This window comes from Papio anubis, chromosome 14 (assembly GCF_008728515.1).
Source record: "Papio anubis isolate 15944 chromosome 14, Panubis1.0, whole genome shotgun sequence".
Taxonomy (NCBI): Eukaryota; Metazoa; Chordata; class Mammalia; order Primates; family Cercopithecidae; genus Papio; species Papio anubis.
Window position 1 is genome coordinate 74,515,841 of NC_044989.1, and position 22,912 is coordinate 74,538,752.

At 47.3% G+C, this 22,912-nt stretch overlaps 1 protein-coding gene across 8 annotated transcripts in view; it reads right to left on the reverse strand.

Moving 5' to 3' along the window:
• Positions 1-22,912, reverse strand: part of LOC101014941 (electrogenic sodium bicarbonate cotransporter 4) — a 129,691-nt gene that overhangs the window by 38,448 nt on the left and 68,331 nt on the right. For 7 of the 8 annotated variants that reach the window (XM_031655287.1, XM_031655286.1, XM_031655288.1 and 4 more), the window contains one exon: positions 12,104-12,233. In XM_031655287.1, coding sequence (XP_031511147.1) covers positions 12,104-12,233 — 130 coding nt within the window. Of the gene's footprint in view, positions 1-12,103; positions 12,234-16,944; positions 21,350-22,912 lie in introns of those variants that run through there. The other variant, XM_031655292.1, reaches the window with a different exon arrangement.

The window sequence follows — 22,912 nt, forward strand, 5'->3', positions numbered from 1 at the left end:
ATTTAAAAAATGTAATCTCACAATGCAAGTAACCTTTAATGCTAAGGCTATGCTGCCTCTAAACATTTGTTTTAATAATTATATTGGTGTGAATTTGTTTCTTACGAGAAGTCTACTCAATTAAAATTTGTAAACTATATATCCACACTGTGGTCACTCTATCTATGTGGCCTCACCAACTTTATTCTGTAACTCTCCCACCCCGCCCAATTACCCAAAAGCTTGACTTCTGTGTATTAGTTACAAAGCATCAAGACATGTTTGTGCTTTCTGCCTAAGCCCTGTGTGTAATACATTTTGTGACTCCAACAAATTCATTTCTTAAAAGTAAGAAATGTAAGTTTTTCTTCATTATCCAGCAAAGCTTTTTAACTTCATATGAATCATATCAGGATACTGAATTTCCCAACAGAAACTGAAGACCAGTATTAATTCACTTACAAGCCCATTAAGAATTTTCCTAGAGATGTCTGAGGAATCATCAGATACTCCCCTGGTTCAGTCTTTGACAGTGGCACTAAGAAATGATCTGTGGAAGGAAGATTTTTCAAAAGGGGAACACCTGAGGCTGGGCCTGGTGGCTCACGCCTATAATCCCAGCACTTTGGGAGGCCGAGGCAGGAAGATCCCTTGAGGTCAGGAGTTTTGAGAACAGCCTGGCCAACATGGTAAAATCCTGTCTCTACTAAAAAAACAAAGATTAGCTGGGCATGGTTGCGCATGCCTGTAATCCCAGCTACTCCCAGCCAAGCACTATGCTAAGCACTTAACATGTATTATCTCATCTAATCCTTAAATCTATCTCACGAGGTAGGTCTGTGACTATTCTCATTGTACAGGTGAGGAGACTGAGACCCTTAGAGGATGAGGAGCCTGCCCAAGGTTGCTGAGGCAGGAGAATCACTTGAGCCCAGGAGGTGGAGGTTGCAGTGAACTGAGATGGCACCACCGCACTCTAGCCTGGGCGACAGAGCAAGACTCCATCTCAAAAACACGGGAGGAACACCAAGGCAAATTCTGGCCCATTCTTACAATTTATTTGGCCAATTCATGCTACATAAAATCACGTGCATGAAAATATGTATGTGAGATAGTATAACAAGTTGTTTCTACAACTGATTATGACTTCACATACCATGTATATGTTAATAAACCAAACTTGGCAGTAAATTTGAAAGATTATAAAGTATAAGAGACTGAGTGGGCAGGCATGAGTCAAGGGTCAGCACACATATGGAGAAGTTCAGAAGGTACCAGAAGGGGCTGATGAGCACCAGAAAGGCCTCACAGGCCTCTTGGGGCACCCGCCCCAGTCCAGGCTCAGAAATTGGATCTTTTTAGTGTCCCAAAGATGACTAAGTCCAGTAACACTGTCTAATGCTAACTAAGATCACGAAGGCTGATGCATAAACCTGAAGGCCAATTTATTTAATTTACAGTGAGATTTACAATCGTTACAGGGGTTTGTTATGCTCATCCTCTAGCCTTTGCATTCTCTTATGGGCAGATATACAGGGTAAGCCAAATTATCACCAAAAAGTTGCTGAATATAGAATCAGAATGAGTTAGTTAAGTGAGTCCAGTGTTTAATAGAGTCAGGATGATCTTTCATCTCCACACATGAGATATGTCTGGAACTGGGATCAGATAGATAGGGCCTTCTGTCTTAGATTGTTCTGTAATGAACCCCACTTCCTCCCATGGCTGACTGATTCCCTCTGAATGAAAGTCTTTCCTTTTGGTGGCCTAGGAACCTCTGCTGAGGGCCTTTGGTGATGCGGTGCAGTTTGGGCATTCCAGGAGAACCACTCCTTCCCAGACAGTGATGAACTGCAGTGGCACAGCTGGTGGTGATGGGGCAGAGGTGTGGCATTCCAGGGTGAATGAAATGGGGGTGGCCTCTGCTCCCAAGCTCATGCATTTGGCGAAGGGTCCATCCTCCTGCACACCATGTCCTCATTCAGGGTTGAAGGGGAGCCCACAGCTAAGTGAATGCCATCAGACAAAGTTACTGACAAATTCTGAACAGGCTCCTTCAGGGAGAGGCTTGTGGAGGCAAAAGCTGTGTGAGGACCACTTGTATGTGTATCCAGGAAGTCCCTGTAATTGCCCTAAGGGACTGTCATCTACACAGTTGTCTGCCTCCCTCAGAGTCTGCTGGTACCTCCCTTCACTGCCTCTTCCACCTCTGCTATTCTAGGCCAAGTTCAAACGCCACCTCTCCCATAACAATGCCTTCCCAAGGGCCCAGGTTGAGGAGACCTCTCGTTCCTCTGACTCCCATCACACTTTTTATCATTTATCAAATAACACTTCCTAATCACGACAACAGCTAAAGCTTACTGAGCACTTTCTACGTGCCAGGCACTATGCTAAGCACTTAACATGTATTATCTCATTTAATCCTTAAATCTATCTCATGAGGTAGGTCTGTGACTATTCATTGTACAGGTGAGGAGACTGAGACCCTTAGAGGATGAGGAGCCTGCCCAAGGTCATGCAGCTTATAAGAGACAGGATTTGGAGGCATGTCTTTAGATTATAGAGCCTGTTCTCACCACTTTGCACATACCACCCTGAGTTTTAGTTATCTGTGTGTATGAGCACATGCCTGCTTTATACCAGATTGGGGTTGAAATATCATGCCTCATGGGCTCCAAGCACCCCACTCCAAGTAGCCTGTTTTTGTGTGGCCAGCTAGCTAAGCATGGTTTTTATATATTTAAAGCACTGTAAAGAAGGAGAAAGAGGAGGCAGAGGAGAGAAAGGAGAAGAGAAGGAGAGAAAAAGCGAAGAAGAGGACGGGGGAGAGGAGAGGAAATAAAAGGGTGGGAGAAGAGATCATTTGTGCACAAAAGCTGAAAATATTTTCTGTCTAGCCATTAACAGAACATGTTTGCTGATACCTGTACTAGATCATAGGCACTTTAAGAACAGATTCATATTTTATTCATTGTAATTCTCCCACAGGACCTAACACAACATCCCCTCAACTATTTTTAGAATGAAAGAAGAGAGGTATGGATAAAACAACCTCTCCAAAGTTCTCCTAGACTCAGAGGTTAGAGCTTCCACCTTTCCACTGCTCTAGGGATTGATGTAGTGCTGCAGTGACATCCGTGGATCTCCATGGACAGAGATAGGGTGTGGTCTCGCTCTCCTTCAAGAGGAGGATGAGTTTGTAAAATTGCACCACCTATACTCTCATAGGCAACTTGAAGAATTCTGAAGTTCTGGTTGGTATTAGAGGCAGAACTGTGGCCAAAGGATTGCTTACATTAAGTGCATATCTTCATTACTACAGATGTATGAAAGACATATTTGGGGTGTCTGCTCTGCCTGTCTTCAATGGGGATGTGCTCTCTAGGATATAGCAAGGCCTCCCATACCTCCTCATACCTCTGATCTGGGTCCCAGTGATAGGGCAACCAAAGTTGGAAAGATCAGATTCTCCATGAAGAATGTGGAATTGCTGTGGGATGGTCCCTTGAGTAGGGTGGATGTGAACATGGAAGCTGAGGATTGGCCAGAGGCAGGGACAAGCAAAAGAAGCTGGTTGCAAAAGAGTAAAGGAGATGCCCTGAGAGAAGCAGAGACCAGAAGCAGAGAGAAAGAGGACAGGCCAGCTTCCCAGGCCCAGCCCTTCAGAGATCATGCCCCAGGAGACTATGAAGTCACCCCAGTGTCCCAGTGATGCTCCCTCCACTTGTATGAGTTAGCCTGAGTGGGTTTCTGTTACCTGTAGCCCCAAACCTCCTGATGATGACAGTGGCATTTCTCTCCCCTTGGGCATCGCACACAGTCCCTGACAGTTCACTTAAGATTAGGCTGTGGGAGCCAGAGATGGAGATGCTGGGTGGGGGCTCTTGACTCTAGTATAAAGTACTGCTGCCGGCCAGGAGCAGTGGCTCACGTCTGTAATCCCAGCACTTTGGGAGGCTGAGGCGGGTGGATCACCTGAAACCAGGAGTTTGAGACCAGCCTGGCAACATGGTGAGACCCTATCTCTACTAAAAATGCAAAAATTAGTTGGGTGTGGTGGCGGGCACCTGTAATTCCAGCTACTTGGGAGGCTGAGGCAGGAAAATTGCTTGAACCCAGGAGGCGGAGGTTGCAGTGAGCTGAGATTGTGCCACTGCACTCCAGCGTGGGTGACAGAGTGAGACTCTGTCTCAAAAATTGAAAAATAAATAAATAAATAAATAAATAAAGTACTGTTGCCAAAAGGTTTTTAGGCAGGACTCTTCCTTTGGCATCTCTGGAGTCTGATGGCTGTGATCCTAACAAGACAGGAGATAAAACCACCAAAATCAACGTGTAGACCTTGTTTTGATTCTAAGTTGTATAAACCAACAGAAATAAGATATTTTTGAGACAGTAAGAGAAATTGAATCTAGACTAGATAACCAATTATAATAAGGAATTTTTCTCAATTTTATTAGGAGATATAACGGTACTGTGGTGTTTACAATGAAGTCTAATTCACAAAGATGTGTACTGAAATGTTTACAACATTTGGGATTGCCTTTAAAATACCCCAGCAAAAGCAAACAACAACAAAAAATCCCTAAAAGCAAACAAAAAAAGTGGTGGATATAGATAAATATGAATCTTTGATGAAGCTGGGTGATGGGAACCATTCTCTACTTTTTGTGTTTGAAATTTTTCATAATAAAAAGTTTAAATATATCTTTGGATATATAAAACATATATATGAATAGGTAAATCAAGTAGGGGTTGTGACATGAAGGTGGTCTGATGGTGGGGTTATTCCCCTCCTGACAGCTGCAACTGAGAGAGCTATCCAGGGATGCCTTTGGTTGGGGGAGGTGTTTATTCCTGCAGACCATCTCCAAGGGTTCTGAAGAGCTGCCAGCCAGTTCTGCCCTATCTGGGAAGAGCTCCCTGAGTGTTCCAGTCCCTCCCATCTCTCCTCACTTAATTAGCCTTCCAATCTCACTCACTGGCCAACTAATCTGATCGTACTATCCTGGGTCAACCGCGTGATGGCCTTGTGTCACTTCCTAGCTGTCCCTGTGGGTGTGGACTTGTGCTTCCCCTGTCCAATTGCAGGACTTTGAAGGTCTCTCATGCAGCTCTGCCCTGGGCTGTGCTAACTGTAAGTTATCCTAAGTCCCTGAAGGATGAAAGCCCCTAGCATAACCCTCATTCTGTGTTTACACTGCCAATTGTGAGAGCACTGGATGGAACCCAGGGCCTCTGAGACTTCAGGGAACATTTTACCTGCAGCTTGATCCAGGTTCTGATTCATATAAAAATCCCTTTTTCCTACTTCACCAACATAAGCCTCAAGTTTCAGTTTGGACTAGCATAGAGAGAGGGAAGGACCAAGTTAGATACTGGACATAAAAGCAGCTTGATAATGACAAAGAGTATAATTATTCAGAACAGTAGATCAGCAGAAGGTGGAAGTCAAACAACCTTAAAAACCTTCATCTGACCACAAATCTCCATGCGTGACTCCACTGCAATAAAACAAGAGAGCGATGACTGCTAACCTGGAGCTGCTTGTCTGGCTCGCGTATACCAGCCATCTGCAGCTCCTACAATCGCTTTTCCACCCCACCTGTCTCCTCAAACCAGAGACAGGCCTGGAATTCCCCCAACTCCCTGCTAGAAGCCCCTCCACCTGTGCCCAGGGCCGCCTTGCTCCATCCAGCAGCCTCCCTCAGCTTCTTTTCCCTTTAAATCACTCTCTTTCCCCTGGACCCTTCTTGTAAGCCTACAATATGCTCATATTTCACTGATCCTCAAAACCAAAAGGATCTCCCTTGGCCTATGTTCCCCTTAAGACGCCTCTTTCACTCCTGCCCTTCATGGATAAGCATCTTGGAAGAACTGTCAAGTCAGTTTTTTACTTTTAACTCTTCTCAACTTACTGCCCTCTGGCTTCTTCCCTACCCCTTCTCAGACTGGGTCCATCCTGCGGATGCGCTTCAGTTCTTGTGGTACTTATTATCCCCTCCCTCCATCTTGAATGTCTCTCTGCCCTTGGTTTCCAGGACGAAGCCCTCCTCCGATTCCCCTCCTAACCTCCTGGTTGCCCCTTCTCAGTCTCTTTTGTGGGTTCCTCTTCATCTGCCCATCCTGCAAATACTGAAATTCCTGGGGACTGTTCTGGGCTCTCTTCTCACTTCACAGACCTCAGGGGCAACCTTATCCTTTTCTGTGGGCTTGATTTCCACCTAGATGCTGATGCCTCCCACATTTATGCTTCTCTACTGAACTCCAGACACAGTGGCCACATGATGATCCCTGGACATCTCCACTTGGAGTTTCTTCAAATAGAACCTATCCAAAATGGAACTCATTATCAACTGCCCCCAAAACAAAACAAAAAATACCCAATGTAATAAAACTTTACTACTACATTTATGTTTCCTAAGCTGCTACCATGAGGTACCCACTAGCTTAAGGGGGAATTCTGGGTGCCTCCCTGACTATCTGCCCCCATGTGCCATCTGTTGTCAAGTCCTGTCAATTCTACCTTTTAAATTTTGTCTCAATCTACCCCTTCTCTCTATCCCCACTGCCAGCACCTCTCCCTTGGACCAGCCTCCTAACTGGCCAAGTCTTGCCCCCTTTTATCCATTCTCCACACTAAAGCCAGATGATCTCTCTTAAGGATATGCATGATTCTGTCCTTTTCCCACCTAGAACCTTTCAGTGGTCTTCTGAAGCTCTCAGCACCAAGTTCAAACACTATAACATGGCTGGCATATAATCTGCATCATCAGCCCTGCCATTCCCAGCCTCTTGCTCTACAGTCCAGCCACAGGGAACCTGTGCCTGTTCCTCTATGTGTCTGTTTTTCCGGTTCCAGGGCCCTCTCCCCCCTTCCCTACCCTCTCCTGGCTAACTCTGACCCATCCTTCAGGTCTCAATGTGAACATCTCTTCCTCCTAGAAGCCTTCCTGGACCCCGCCTGCCTGGATTAGATGCTCCTATGCTCGGCTTTCACAGTGGCCCCATTACCGAATGCCCCCTTATTTGCGTCTATGTCCAATTGGACTGAGAGCCCAAGAGAGCAGGGGCAGGATCTACCATGTTCCATTTTTATATCTCTAGTAGGCTCAGGGCTTGCAGATAATAAATATTAATTGAATGAATGAACCAAGTTTGTTGATTTCTGCATTTGGAGCTCTCAGCTTCCTACTCTCCTTTAAATTGGGTGGGCAGCTCTGGCTCCACTGGAAGGTTGATTCCAGATGGGTGGTGAAACCAGAAGTCTGGGGATGCCTACTGCCCCACACTAAGATGGGAAATGATGTTAAGAGGGCATTATACAGGATTTTTTTTTTTTTTTTTTTTTTTTTTGAGACAGAGTTTCACTCTTGTTGCCCAGGCTGGAGTGCAATGGCACGATCTGGGCTCCCTGTAACCTCTGCCTCCCAGGTTCAAGCAATTCTCCTGACTCAGCCTCCTGAGTAGCTGGGATTACAAGCGCCCACCAGCATGCCTGGCTAATTTTTTTGTAATTTTAGTAAAGATGGAGTTTCATCATATTGGCCAGGCTGGTCTTGAACTCCTGACCTCAGGTGATCCACCCGCTTCAGCCTCCCAAAGTGCTGGGATTACAGGCATGAGCCACCATGCCTGGACTACAGAGGATCTTAATGAGGGTGATTTCAGGGTTGACACAGAAAGCTCGGCTTTCTCCATCCTGCACGGAGTGAGAAAGCATCCCTGCCTATGTGCATAGAACCATTCAGGGCTTTTGAAAACGTACTGATCTGGTCTGACCCAACAACTGACCCACTTCTCCTGCCTCTTCCCGGTCATTGCAGTAATGTTCTCAGAGCATGTGTCTCATAAGAATCTTCTGGCAAGTTCGTGTTTGTGGTCTGCTCTGAGTTGAGACCAGAGGCAGCTTGGATTTGGAATTTGCTTTCATGGCTCTTGGGAGGTGCTAAGCTCTGGTTATTTCTGAGTAACCCCAAAGGGCCCTCCACACTTGGGTGGGCTCCAATTCAGGTCATTCTCCTTCCCAGCCCTCCACTTGCAGTCCAGCAGGGGTGGGCATGAGAGAGGATGGAATTCTGGGTAAATAGTTTGCTCACAGTCAGATGGTCACCCCCACCCAATCTGATCCAGCCCTTCCTGCAGGCAAGGTCATTATCAGCAAACAGCCAGCTGCATTTCCCTCATGTGAATGCTAGAGACAGAGTTAATAAAAATCTATCTTATTAACAGCCTGACCTACCAGCATTGATCACATTAGAAATGACGCTGCACACACAGTCCCCATTATGTGCATGGCACAAGGCTCAGCAGAGCTCAAAAAGCCATTTAAATCCCTCCAGGAGTGACTCCTCCAAGGGCCTGAAACATCCCCCAAACTAATAACTCCTGACAAAGCACCGCCAGGGAAAATTCCTTGCGGATTTGAGATTTTCACTCTGTTAATCTCCTAACTCAATAAAGCAAACACTCCCTGCAGCAAATTAAATACTTTTATTAAAGGGTCCCCTCCCCAATTCTCTTTGACATGGGTATTGTGGATCCATAACCCTCTTGGAGCCTGAGTGTCTGTGTGAGAGGCTATCCCCTACTCCCCATCATTTTCTCCTGTTACTCTAAGAAGGCCAGAATCCATTATGATTTGCTGATTCTTAGATTCTCGAAACATCTGACATCTCTAGCTTCCCTGAGTAGCTCCACTGGCCTGTCAACTGAGGAAACTGCTTTCTCTTTTTTTGTGGGGGTGACAGGCCTCAAATAGCTCTGACCCAGGCACCTCTAACCTTGTAGTTTGCCTGGAGGAGGACCCAGAAAAACTGATCAGGCCATGGTGGGCTTCTTGGCCAACGGTCAAACCCTTCTTCGGACTTCACTAGGGGCTTGCTGGTCATACCTTGGACAGTTATCTGGAAACCAGATGGGGTTAGCTGTAGAGAGTAGAAGAGGGTGGAGCAGAAGTCGAGAAAGCTACTCTTCTCTCACATTTTCCTGTCCCCAAGCTGGCCTTCAAGCTACTCCTCTTTAGGATCTGCCTAGAATTGGGTTCAGCCCCTTTAACTTCTAGTCATTACTTTCTTTTCACTGCTGGTTGGAGCCAGGCTATCCTGAGGTCCGGATGGCCCTTCTTCCAGGACCTCCTCAGGTGCCATCTTCAGAAAGCCTGCTTTGCAGGGAAACCCACCACTTTGCAGATGGCAACTGCCAGACCCCTTAACGTTTTAAGAGAAGACCCCTTCTAGAAACAGCCTCATGTACAGTTTCTCGGTTCCATCACTGGGTCTGGAGTGCAGAGGGCTTTGTGAATCCATACTCTGAGAGAACAGAGACAATGTGTTTTGCCTTTCGCAATAGTCAGGTCTCTGGGGGCCATAAGGCCCTCTTGGCAAGGGCTCCATGGGTGTGTGTGAAAGGCCCTCGTGGAGGGTCTGGTCCTGGCAACCATGGCTAGGAGTTCTGGATGCAGACTCTGTCCAGGGTGTGGAGAAGGCAACCTCTCCTTCCTGGGCCTCTGAGAAGACCCTGCCCAGCTTTCCTCCTCTCTATTTGCCCACCCTGGGCAGGAGAGGCCCTCGTTCAGGGCAGGCAGTGGCTTCAGGCCCTGGCCCCTCAGAGGTGTTAAGATATAATAGCCCAGGGTGGGTCTTGGTCATTTGAAACGTCCCCCTTCCCTGTCAATCTTGGATAGGCATCCTAGGCTCTGCAGCTCTCCCCATGTATCTCTGACCCCAACAGAATTGCTTCCAGACCTATGTCCTCCCCTGGAAGTCAAAACAGTCACTGGAAGTTAGAGACAGAAAGAGAAAGGGCTGAGAAAATGATGAAGGGAAGACAAAGTCCATTATCCCTCAAGTGGGGAGTCAGAGAGACCTGGACTGGAATCCATATTCAGCTACCTACATGCTCTGAACCCTGGTGAGCTCCTTGTTCCCCTTCACCTCAGTTTCCTATCTATAAAACAGGGATAATGAAAGTTTCGCCCACTCAGGGTCACTGTGCAACTTGCAAGAGACAAGCCTGTGAATCGATCAACACAGTAAGTGTTCAAAGAATGGGATCATAGGAAGAAATTCAATGGCTTCCACACAGGAACCCGGCCCAGCTGTGGGGCTGGGGATTTGTTCCTCTCTGAGGCCCACAGGGATTTATTTGCTAGTCCACCTAGTGGCCTTTCTTCCAGATACCCCTGCAGGGTACCTGGAGTGGGGAAAACCTGGGGTGTCCAAACCTGTGCCTTCTGGCTCTACACAGCAACTACCCAGGCTAGTGATGGAGATGAGCGTGGACAGCTGTGGTTGTGGACAGCTGTGGTTGTGGACAGCTCAGGCTCTGGCTGTCACGGTGGGCCCCATGCAGAGACAGACCTGGGCATAGTTGAGTCCATGCACTCTCAACTTGGGCATAATTGCCCCCAAGGAGGCAAAAACTGGTTCTTGGAGGAGTGAAAATATTTTAGATATTACAATGGCTTGTGGTACTCTACAGCTACACTCAGCCTGACAAATCTTATTCCTTTTTTTTTTTTTTTTTTTTGAGATAGAGTCTCACTCTGTTGCCCAAGTTGGAGTGCAATGGCACAATCATGGCTCACTGCAGCCTCAACTTCCCCTGGCTCAAGTGATCTCCCACCTCATCTTTTCGAGTAGCTGAGACTACAGGTGTGTGCCACCATGCCTACCTAATTTTCTATTTTGATTTTTTTTTTGTAGAGATAAGGTCTTCCTATGTTGCCCAGGCTGATCTTGAACTCGTGGGCTCGAGCAATCTCCCTGTCTTGGCCTCTCAAAGTGTTGGGATTATAGGCATGAGCCACCGTGCCTAGCTCTTATTCTTTATTTCTAATGAAAGAAATTAAATTTTAATTTAATAAAGTTGATTTAAATCAAATTAAATTCTTCTCCTGGGGACAGAGTGGCATCATGTAAAGAAGGTGGAGAAACATCGGCACAGTCTGTCTTCCTGTCCGAAGGTCCCTCCTGCTGCCTCTTCCCATAGCTTTCCTTCCCCTTGGGCTCTTGGGAGCATTGGGCACTGCTGAACAGTCCAGTTAAGTCCCAAGGCCCCTTTGTCCCACGCACTGGGGATATGAGCAGTGCCAACCACTCTTACCCTGCCCTTCCCTTGCCTCCTGTGGCTTCTCCGTGCGGCTCCCCTCCAGCTTCTGCTCTCCCATGCTTTGCTCCATGGCTCCAACTCTGCAGCCCCAAACTCTGCCAGTTCCCTTTTCTTCGGTGCCCCACTGGCCCTCTCCATTTGGATTTTTTCCCACCATTCAGACTCGATGTGCCTGGCACACCTTCTCCTTCCTCCAGGAAGCCCTCACTGCCTACCCCAGCCTGCTTGGTACTTTCCCTTTCATAGCATTTAGCTTGAACCATTTTATATTAAAGAACGTCCTGGGTAAAAAAAGTGAGACCTCATTGCTACAAAAAATAAAAATAATTAGCTGGATGCAGTGGCATGTGCCCAAAGTACCAGCTACTTGGGAGGTTGAAGCAGGAGGATCGCTTGAGCCCAGGAGTTTAAGCCTGTGTGCAGTAAGCTATGATTACCCTACTGCACTGAAGCCTGGGTGACAGAATGAGACCCCATCTCTGGAAAAACAACAACGACGATGACAAGAATGCAGTTGACCCCTGAACAACATGGGTTTTGAACTGCATGGGCCCACTTACACACAGGTTTTCTTCAACCAAATGGGGTCAAAAATACAGTATTCATGGGATGCAAAACCTGCATATATGGGCCAATGTTTCATATAGGCAGTTCCACAGGGCCAACTGGGAGACTTGAATATATGTGGATTTTGGCATCAGCAGGGGGTCCTGGAATCAATGCCCTATGGATACGGAGGGACAATGGTATATGCCTTTGTATTACTCTCAGAGTTTCATGGGTGACTGTTCTGTCTTCCCACTTGAACTTCAATTTCTTTGAGGATGAAGAGAAAGTCATAAGGTTCTGTTTGCTCCTTACTTCTGGACACCAAGGAAGGCAGGTGGGAAGGTCTTTGTGGACCAGGAAGCTCTCAAGGTACAAGGCGCCCCTTCCCTCTAGGGGGGTCAGGCAAGCCCAGGCTGTGCAAGACTGAAGTGCCCACCTGCCTCATGGGGCCCCACCTTACCTGGCTGACTCCTTCCACTCCATCTGGTCTCCGTCATGCTGCAGAGTGTCCATCTCTGTGAAGAGGGTGGGGTTGGGAGCCTCATCTTCCTCCCCCAGGATGTCCTGGAGCTGCTCAGCAGCTGGGGACCCTGCAAAAGAGGGGCAGCAGGTCTGCTGAGTGTCCCATGGAAGGAAGGAGGACCACAAGGCCAGCAGAAATGGAGTAGGAGGCAAGCACAAGGGAAAAGCATTTTCTAATTCTGTAAAACTAAGTCCAGCTCCTGGGTGAAGCTGGACTCCTGTCACCATGAATCAGAGGTGGGCGAGATACACTTTAAGATAAAAGGATGAAAATATTTAGTCTGCATTCAGATCCTGGGTCTTGTAGCTGGCAGTGAAGAATGATGGGAAATGGTCGAAGCCAGGGCAGCAGCAAGAACCAGGAACAGAACTAAAGAGAGAAGTGAGAAGCACTCTGATCCAACTTCAGCTTACCACCAGAGGGGTTCTTCTTCCCGCCGGGCCCCATACCAGCCAACTCCCAACACTGGTCTTGAAAAGGCAGTCAGCCATGCAAAAGGACAGCTTGCACACCCTTGTACCATGTGGGCCCACTTTCTTCCTGGGCAAGGTGGCAGTCCATTTCCTGAGCCTCCAGCCTGCTTTCCAACTGCCCATTGGAAGTCACTTCCTGGGTGTCTCCCAGGTACCTCAAAACTCAACATCCCTCTCCCAAACACATTTCACCTGTGTTCTTTCTCTCTTTTTCTTTCTTTTCCTTCCTTCCTTCTCTTCATTTCTCTCTCTCTCTCGTGAATGCCTACTATGTGCCAATCATTATTCTAGGTATTGGAAAATAAAGCTATGAAGAAGACCTATGTGTCCTTGCTCTCTTAAGCACGTGCTCTAGTGACAGAGACAGATAATAAACAAGTCAACAAATCCATAAATGACCATTTCAATAAGTTGTCTAAAATAAACAAAATGACCAGGGGACCTACAGTAGATATCATGGTCTCAAAAGGTCTCTCTGAGGAGGGGACACTGAAGCTGTGACTTGAAAAATGAGAACGAGCCACTCTGCAGATCTGGAGGAAGAGTGCTCTGCATGTTCCAGGTACCCTGTGGTGGAAAAGTGCTGGTGAGTGTGGTTTAGCACGTGAGCAAGGGATAGAGAGATGGCATGATGTCAAAGTGGTGACCAATGCTGTGACTAAAGGCATCCCTGCCCACCCCACTGCACAGGCTAGACAGCTTGGAGTCATCCTTAACTCACCTCCTTTCCCCTCATCTTTACCCTCATATTGAAATTTTTAGGAACGCAGTCCCTCCTCACCAACCCCACTGCCCTGTCCCGATGCAATCTCTCATTCACTGTCTCCTAGGCCTCATCAGGTCTTGCCTTCCTCCAGCTTCTTTCCTCAGTTCATCATTCCCTTCTGTTCTCACTTATTTCTTCATGGACCTCTACTCTTTTCTTCATCACATCCTCCATTCTTCCCCCTTTGACTTCCCAATAAAACTAGCCAGGCAATGCCCAGACAAGAATTCACTGGCCCAGTCTCCTCTGCAGATGTGTCTGAGGGCTTGGGCGGGGGGGCAGGTGGGGTGGGGATGGCAGCACGGAGTGGTAGTGTGGTGGAACCAAATGGACTTCCAATCCAGCCAGACAAAGGTGTGATTCTCGGGGCTGCCACTTATTCACGAGTGAACTCAGTTGAGTGAGCAGGACTGCTGGGAGGAATACATCAGGTAAGAGAATGAAATGCCTGACACAGGGCTTGGAAGGTAAGAGGTGCTTAGCCCCTCACCACCAACACCCACACCCAGGCCCATAAGACCCACTGTAAGGGTTTCCCCTCAGCAGGTCTCAAGTGCAGCAACCTTCCATGCATCCTTGTCAGCACCCTTCCTGTGTCCCTTGAGGCTGTCCCTAACCTTTGCTCCTTTCTTCAAGCTTCTTGATTCATCTTCTACCCCACTTCACCAAGAAAATAAAGGCCTCCAGGCATGAAATCCATCAACATCCTTTCTTCCAACCCCTCGACTCTTTCCAATCCTTATTTCATCATCTAGTCTTTCTTCAACTTCCCTCTCTCCACCCTCTTTCTCTTAGCCTAGAAACAGCTCTTCCGACCCAAGACAGCCTCCCCAACCCTGCCTGTCTCCTTAGCTCTCCTGCTTGCTTTCTCCTTTCTTTTACCCACACTTCCTAAAGTAGTGGTCTGTGCTCATGGTCTCCATCTCCTCCTTGCCCAACCACTACTTGGCCTGCTGTCACTGGCGCAGCCCCCACCGCACTAAGGACATTGACAAAGGCAGAGGTTTCAAACTGACAGTTCAAAGGTGTGTTTAATTCAGGCCTCACAGAGTATGAAAGTTTTTGAAAGTATTGCTAAAATAAAGAATTGTAAGATTTCATACAGAAATCCAGATCTCTGACTTTTCTTGAAAAGTCAGATGTTCTGATCACTGTGCCCACGTTCCTGCTTGGCAACAATCCATGAGAGTTGATGATGGTGCCTTCTTAGGTAAGCATATACTTTTTAGTTTGCCACAGTCCCCACTACTTCTTACTAGTGTCCCATTAATCTCATTTATTGCCATGCACCCAAATTCACAACCCTTGCCCTCAGATCCCTCTTGTTATTTTAATTGTCAAACCAATAAGCTAATAAAATCAATCAAACCAATAGCACTGAGAAGCTATGGTCTGGCTTATCTCTCTGGAACTTCAGAGGTGATGATTGGTCCCTCTGAACTGAAATGTGACTTATGGCTCTTATAACAGGCCAGTTTCTTGATATTTTCCCTCTCTTTGAAGATTCTCTCTCAATATCTTCCCCTAGTTCCTCTTGCCCGGCTAACACTTAAATCTTGATCTTCCCCAGGATTCTGCTTCATCTTGTTCTCTCTTCTCTCTTCACACTCTTTCTGGGCTAGCTCATGTTATTTGCGGTGTCATTTTATAAATGAGGTCACCCTTGTGTCCAGGCAATACACCCATGTGTACTGAACATTCCAGCCAACAACTGGACTGCTCCTTCTGGGAGCTCGGCAGCCTTCTCAGGTCACCCTCAACATATTCAAAACAGCTCTGCCTCCCTTATTCCATCAACCCAGCCCTGCTCTCCTCTGTTTTGATTAATAGCACCTCTAGCCATCTACCCATCTAGACAAGCTAGACTCATTCTTGAAGCTCCTTTTTTTTTTTACCATTCATGTCCAAATGGACACTAAGGTCTTTCATTTGCTTCATAAACATTATTTGGCTCTCTCCTTTTTTTCCAACCCATTGCCACCATCTTGGTTCTGGCTCTCATCATCTGCTCCTATCACTGCAATAGCCACTTACTGCTGCCATTGCCTTTGGTTGTCCCATTTAACCCCATTCCCTATGTAGCAGTAGAGTGTGCTTTTAAAACATTTCAGGCTGGGCGCAGTGGCTCACACCTGTAATCCCAGCATTTTGGGAGGCTGAGACGGGCGGATCATGAGGTCAGGAGATTGAGACCATCCTGGCTAACACGGTGAAACCCCGTCTCTACTAAAAATACAAAAAATTAGCTGGGCGTGGTGGTGGGCGCCCTGTAGTCCCAGCTACTCGGGAGGCTGAAGCAGGAGAATGGCGTGAACCTGGGAGGCGGAGCTTGCAGTAAGCCGAGATTGCACCACCGCACTCCAGCCTGGGCGACAGAGCGAGACTCTGTCTCAAAAAAAAAAAAAAAAAAAAAAACCATTTCAAACATGTTCACACAATGGGCTCCTGCAAGTCATGGTTCTCTTTGAATAGCACCATAAAATACTATATATATGAGTTAGAAATCATTTTACTAGCAGAACACACTATTATCTGTACAGAGCTCAACGGACTCATGTATTTAAATGAATTTTAAATTTCTGAATTTTTCTATTACTTTTTCTTTTTTTCTTTTTTTTTTTTGAGACAGAGTCTCACTCTTTTGCTTAGGCTGGAGTGCAGTGGCATGATCTTGGCTCACTGCAACCTCCACCACCTGGGTTCAAGTGATCCTCCCACTTCAGCCTCCAGAGTAGCTGGGAGTACTAGCTCATGTCACCACGCCTGGCTAATTTTTGTATTTTCTGTAGAGACAAGGTTTCACCATGTTGCCCAGGCTAGTCTCGAACTCCTGAGCTCAAGAAATCCACCTGCTTCAGCCTCCTAAAGTGCCAGGATTAAAAGTATGAGCCACTGGGCCCAGCCTATTCCTTTAACTTACATCCTTTCCGCTGTCTTATTGATTGCTGACACTTGCTAGCAGACACCAAATGTTTAAAGAAATTTTATAGACAAAAAACCAACAATTGAGAAAATAACCTTATTTTTTCTTCAAATTGAGAAAACTGTGACTGCTTGATTCTGAGGGGCCACACCAATTCTCCCTGGGATTATAAATCAGTAACTACTCTTTTAAATTTGATGTACCTTGGAGGATGGCATGAAAAAGAAAATAAAAAATAAAATAAAATAAAATAAAATAAAATGTAGATTTGATTATGTTATTCACCAGTTGAAAAACTTTCCATGTCTCTCTATTGCCTAAAGCCTAGGGGTCAGTGACATGGCTCAAACCATCCCTCGTAATCTAGCCCTAACCTGCCTTTCTAGGTTCTAGCATGTCCCTCACCCAGCCGCCCCGACCCCAGCCACAGCAGACCACACACAGTTCTCTGAAGAGTAGGCCATGCCACTCCTTGGGCCCCTGTGCCTGCCATTGCATAAGTCGGGAATCCCCTTTCCCCTTCAAGGCCAGACAAGAAGGCAAATAAATGGACGGGTCCTGGAGAGAGGAGACAGGCAGAGAGCAGGATGCAAACCAGTCCTGCCTGGGGCATTACCTGCTCCCTGGAACAGCTGAACGCTGGGGTCCCTGGCTGTCGATGCTGCCTCTGGCCCCAGCCTGCTTCCGCTGCTGCCTCCCTGGCTGCTACTTCCACAGGTCCTCTTCTTCACACAACAAACTCACTTCTGTTTCCAGTTAAGCACCAGGGGAGGTGTGGGGAGAGACGGGGGGTTTGCGGGGAGAAAAAGAGAGAGAGAAAAGGAATGTGTGAAGGACTGGGGAGGTGGAGAGAGAGGCTATATATAGAGAGAATACAGATGTGGTAAGTGTAAGTGTGAGAAAGATTATGCAAAACTGTTTGAGAGAGAAAAACTACACTGAGAGTTAATTAAAGATCTGAGAGAGAGAGAGCGAGAGAGAGAGAGAGAGAGAGAAGTGAGTGAGAAAGAGAGAGAGAAGTGACCAAGAGAGAGAGAGAGAAGTGAGAGAGAGAGAAATTTCAGGTGCACTGGAGAGAGAAAGGCTCAGTGGCTGCAGCAGAGCCTCAAGCAGGAAGCTGAGTCACCACAGCAGCAGGGGTGGTGGCAGCTAAGGACCTGTGAGAGGACTGGCAAAACTGCCCCTTTACCCCCTTCCCCATGAGTGCTTCCCATGTGCCTGGGGTCTCTAGGAGCCCAGGCTCCTCTCCAGAGGCCCCTTTATAAAGGCAAGGGTAGGATTTGCTGTGAGACTCCCCAGGGCCTCCTTAGGAGCCTTGGCAGCAGGTGAGCTGGCTGGAGAGAAACCTGGCAGGTCCCTTCCTCTCCACCACACAGCCCCAAGGGTGGAGTGGGGTTGCTGGAGGGGAGTGTTTGCTGTGGGGTCTCATGCTGACCAAGCAGTGCTTCGATAATGTGCTATGTAGCTGGTTTCTTTCCTCCCCAACTTTAAACCCAAACTCCTGATCCTTTTCCTGTTCCTCCACCTCTCAGGCAAAGTAACAAGTGTCACCACTCAGCAGGTGTTTTCTGAGAGCCCACGGACAGTGGAAGCTGGTCACTTCAGAGTGTGGGGTGAACTCCACTGAGGAATTATTTTGCTCTTCTGAGAAACTCCTAATCTCCTGGGTTTGGTTTAACAAGTGCTTACTGAGTACTTAGAATGTGCCAAGGTTGATTAGAGGTCACTGAGTGGCGGCTGCTCCAGGAAGTTACAAACCCTGAATTCACTAAGTCTTAGAGCTGGGAGGGAGCTTAGTGACGGACAAGTCCAAACCCTTCATTTCACGGATGAGAAAACCAAGACCCAGGTTACCCCAGAGGCCCCCTAGGCCCCAACACAGGTTAGCAGAGCCTGGGGGAGAGCAGACATCAGACGTCCTCCCACTACACTGCCACATTGCGGCTGGCTCCACCGGTGACATTTTCAGACCTGAGGCTCAGGGATCAAGTATGCCCATTTTATTTTTTCATTTTTAGAGACAGGGTCTCACTACATTTTGCAAGGCTGGTTTCGAACTCCTGTGCTCAAACAATCCTCCTGCCTCAGCCTCCCATAGTGTTGGGATTACAGGAGTGAGCCATCACACCTGGCCACAAGTATGCCCGTTTTAAAGCTGAGAAAACAGAAGCAGAGGATGCCAGGCCCTACCTGAGGGTCCCAGGCTCTTCAGCTTGCACTGCACTGTGGCTGAGGTTGACCCAACTCTGAGTGGCCACAGCAGGCCACACCAAGTCAGGCCCTGTGGGTGGCCTCAATACTAAAAAAAAGATAGCCAAGGATCCCAAAAAGATCCTCCTTATTCATGTGCTTTAAGAGCCCAGACCTGGGCTCAACTCCAGACTCTGCTATTACCAGCAATAGGATCCTGGCAAGGCATCAAGCTCCCCCTGAGCCTTAGTTTCTTCATCTATGAAGTGGTAATAATCATGCCCCCGTCACTGGACTGTGGTGGGGATTCAATGAGATAATATATGTAATGTGACTGGCTGGCACAGCACTTGTGTACACCAGTCACTCAATAGTTGATATTGCTATTATTGTTGATGCCAGCAGGTGAGACGCTTCCTCCATTACTACCAGTCACCAGCCTGTTCCCTTTAAACATTCCAAGGGCCCAATCCTTCTCAGCTTCTAGACTCCATGCTCCTCCCATGCTACCTCTGCCCCTCCATCCCAGGCCCCTACGCTGTCTCTACCCCTCCCTTCTGCCCACAGAAGGTTTAGCTCACCACATGCTGGGCTACTGGGTCAGGGTTTCTCTAATGCCCTGCGGGTCCCACATGTGTGCAGCACATCAGAAGTTAATCCACATAATGAGAAATGCCACAGGTAACAGCCCCTCTGTTCTATAGCTAACAGCAAGAGTCACATAGCGCCAACCCAACTATAGGAATGGATTCTAACAGCAGTTGCTGGGAGAAACACAACCTCGGTGGGGACCGCTTCAGGAGGCACACTAAAGCCACACATAGAATCATACTTTAACTGGGTTGGGACTGACTTAGCACAAAATGATCTAGTGGCCTGCAAACTAGCAAGCAGTATGGACTTCAACTCTTAGGAAAGATCTGGGAGCCATTATGGCCATCTGGAAGTCAACATCAGGACACGATTCTGGGGTCCTCAGCTCTGGGAAAGTCCTTTCAGACATTCCCTCTCTCATCGGCTCCCTGGTGGGTGGCTGCATGGTCAGCTTCGTAAAGTCAGGGCCTATCTTGTTCACATCGCACTGCTGGCCCCTGACATGGGTTCATGCAGCATGTGTGCTCAACGCATATTTGCTGGGTGAATGGATTTGACTGCCTGACACTCAGGAGTGTATGTGATGAGGCTGGCCTCAGCAAGAGAGGAGCCAAGAACAAGGAAATGGAGCTGAAGGTGAAGCAGAGGGAGCAGGGACAGTGGGATTTGGGTGACTCAAGGCCACTGACTATTGGGGAGTGGGAGAGAGAACCCAAAGAAGCCAAAGCCATTCTTGCCAACTGTATGAAGTGAGTGTTGGAGGCCCTGAGTCCTACTTTCATGGGCAATAAAATTCTTTTTCTAGAAGGCTGTATACAAACTCCAAATGTGCCCTCTGAGAGAGGACGAGGAGAGAATCTGCTGTCTTGCTGTGTTCACGGGAATCCTTCCTGGGGTAGGTAGCTTTGAGATGTCTGCCTAGCCCATGTCTCCCTTCCCATAAGGATCACCCTGGGCAGCCATGTTTGTGTGACATGTGACCCGTGCTCCTGGCCACAATGAGTTGGAGCAAGAATGGTTCACTGGACACCTGACCCAAGCCTGTGAATTTTGAATTGGGTCTCTGAGTTAGCTGGGCCTTTCCTGATGGTTTCTGGGAGATAGAGCTGGTAAATGGAAGAGGCAGAAAGTGTTGGGCTGCAAAGAGAGGAAGCAGCCTAGAGGCGAAGCTGTGAGAAAGGGCTGTGTACACCCAGAGAGGGAGCTGAGAGGGCACTGAGCTCACCCACTTGAGCCTGGCTCTTCGTTTTGCTTTGGGACTGTGAGAAACTCCTTTGCTCTTATAATATAAACAATCTCTCCCCACACCCGTTCTCTCTCTCCTTCCCCAAGCCAGTTCAAATAGGTTTCTGGCATTGTGATAAAATTACCTTCTTAATCATGAGTCCCCTTTGTATGAAATTCTAGAGTGTGAAGATTTTTTTCTGAGTACATTCTTGAAAACCATAAGTGTAAAGGTTATAAAAGAATATTGAGCTACTGTCATAGAATAGTTAGATTAAGTCTAGTCATGTGAAAAGTAAAAGAGCGGGGAGTAAACAAAGGCAGGGCAGGTCTAAAGAAAGAAAGAGGGGTCAAGGAAACATGCCATGACCCTGGATAAGGGAGGAAACTCAACTGGGTCAGAGGGGCTGGCAGAGCCTGGCACACGCATGACCGGCCCCCCAAAAGTGCTTGTGGATGGAGCCAAAGCTGGAGAAGCTCTAAGTATATTGGGGGTCAGGGGAGACTCAGTCAAGGCTAGCTGAGAAATTCAGATAAGAGATCCCGCTGTCTTTCCCATCTGAGTCCCCTACGCCACTCTGGACCTCCGAGCCTGGGAAGGGCAACAACCTCAGTGTGAAATCAGAAAGGCCTCGAGCGTTTACAAGACCCAACAGCAAAAAGAGAACAATGACATCCATCTCATTGGAGCACCAGAGGAGAGGCAGACGTTTCTGGAGAGCCAAAAGGGTAAAAGGCAATTATTACTCATGATTTAAGATTTTAAAATGTCACCAACAGTCTTCAATTTGCATGTTGTCCTTATTGCTCTGTTTTGGTAGATACAAATGTAGTATAATGAAGAAGTTGTCATTTAAAACCAAACTAAAAAGTTGCTCTGCTTTTTCCTTCCAAGCCAAGAGGGGTATGGAGCCTAATTACATCAGTAGGAAGTTGAATCTTGATCCTGCTTCTTTCATCTGACAGAGGCCAGTGGGAAGGGAGAAAGAAGAAAATTTAAAGCCTCTTTCAGAATTTTTTTTTTTTTTTTTTTTTTGAGACACAATCTCACTCTGTCACACAGTCTGGGGTGCAGTGGTGCAATCTCAGCTAACTGCAACCTCCGCCTCCGGGGTTGAAGAGATTCTCATGCCTCAGCCTCCCGAGTACCTGGGATTACAGACATCTGCTACCACACCCAGCTAATTTTTATATTTTTAGTAGAAACTGGGTTCGCTATGTTGGCCAGGCTAGTCTCAAACTCCTGGCCTCAAGGGATCCGCCTGCCTCAGCCTCCCGAAATGCTGGGATTACAGGCATGAGTCACCATGCCTGGCCTTCTTCCAGTTCTTTTATGCTGCATAAGGGCTAGACTGAGAGACGGTCTTTGTGTTTAGTTCAACACATTATGTGTCCAGTTGCCCTGAGTTAAGGTGAGAGAGACAGAGGCAAATCATATGACAGGTAAAGTGAGTGGAGTGAGTGTGTGTGTGTGTTGGAGAGGGGCACTGAGGAGAGGGGACTCAGAAACCGAGAAGCAAGGAGATATGAGGAGACACAGGAGCGCAGTGATGGGGGTGGGAGTTGCCAAAAATATGGTGGGAAGGTGAAACTACAGAGGCAGGTGGACAAGGGGAAATCTTCAGCGGCCAGAGGATTTTTAAGAACAGGGATATCTAATATCTCATTTTAAAAATTGAGTATCTTGGCTGGTTGCAGTGGCTCATGCCTATCATTCCAGCACTCTGGGAGGCCGAAGTGGGTGGATCATTTGAGGTCAGGAGTTCAAGACCAGCCTGGCCAACATGGTGAAACCCTGCCTCTACTAAAAATACAAAAATTAGCTGGGCATGGTTGCGGGTGCCTGTAGTCCCGGCTACTCGGGAGGCAGAGGCAAGAGAATTGCTTGAATCTGGGAGGCAGAGGTTGCAGTGAGCAGAGATCACACCACTGCACTCCAGCCTGTACAATGGAGGGAGACTCCTTCTCAAAAAAAAAAAAAAAGAAAGAAAAGAAAAGAAAAAGAAAAAATTGAGTATCTCTGCAAAGTAAACCCCCTCCATGGTTCTGAACCTTCAACAAAGCCTGCTGCTCACCTATATGCTTTAAATGACCAATTTTGAGGAAACCACAGCAGGGCAGAACTCCATACCTGGGCTTTCCTAGAGGTTAAAGCAGAGAACAGATACCAAAGGTGAAGCACAGTGAGACTGAATCCACCAAGCAGGGACTTGGAGCCAGGGCAACATTGAGACTAGAAGCCTTGGAAATTCACAGACATTTAAGCAAAGGTGTGGGCCTACTCTAGCATGTGGTGAGGAGGCTGGAGTCTATTTTAGTTAACCATATGGAATAAAGTTATAAAAACTTTATATTAGGACTTTCATTGGTTCACTTGCAAATTCAGGCTCTCAACCCATTTCCCCTTAAGGTCTTAAGGTCACTAACTCAAGATTCTCTCCTGATAGTGTTTTTTGCTTGTGTTTTGTTTTTGTTTTTTAGGAGAACAGCCCTCATGGCTAGGGAGGGAATGCAGTATACACTGAAAATTCAGGGAGATCTTGGTTTAAAGGTTTCAAAGGGCAAGAAAAGAGACG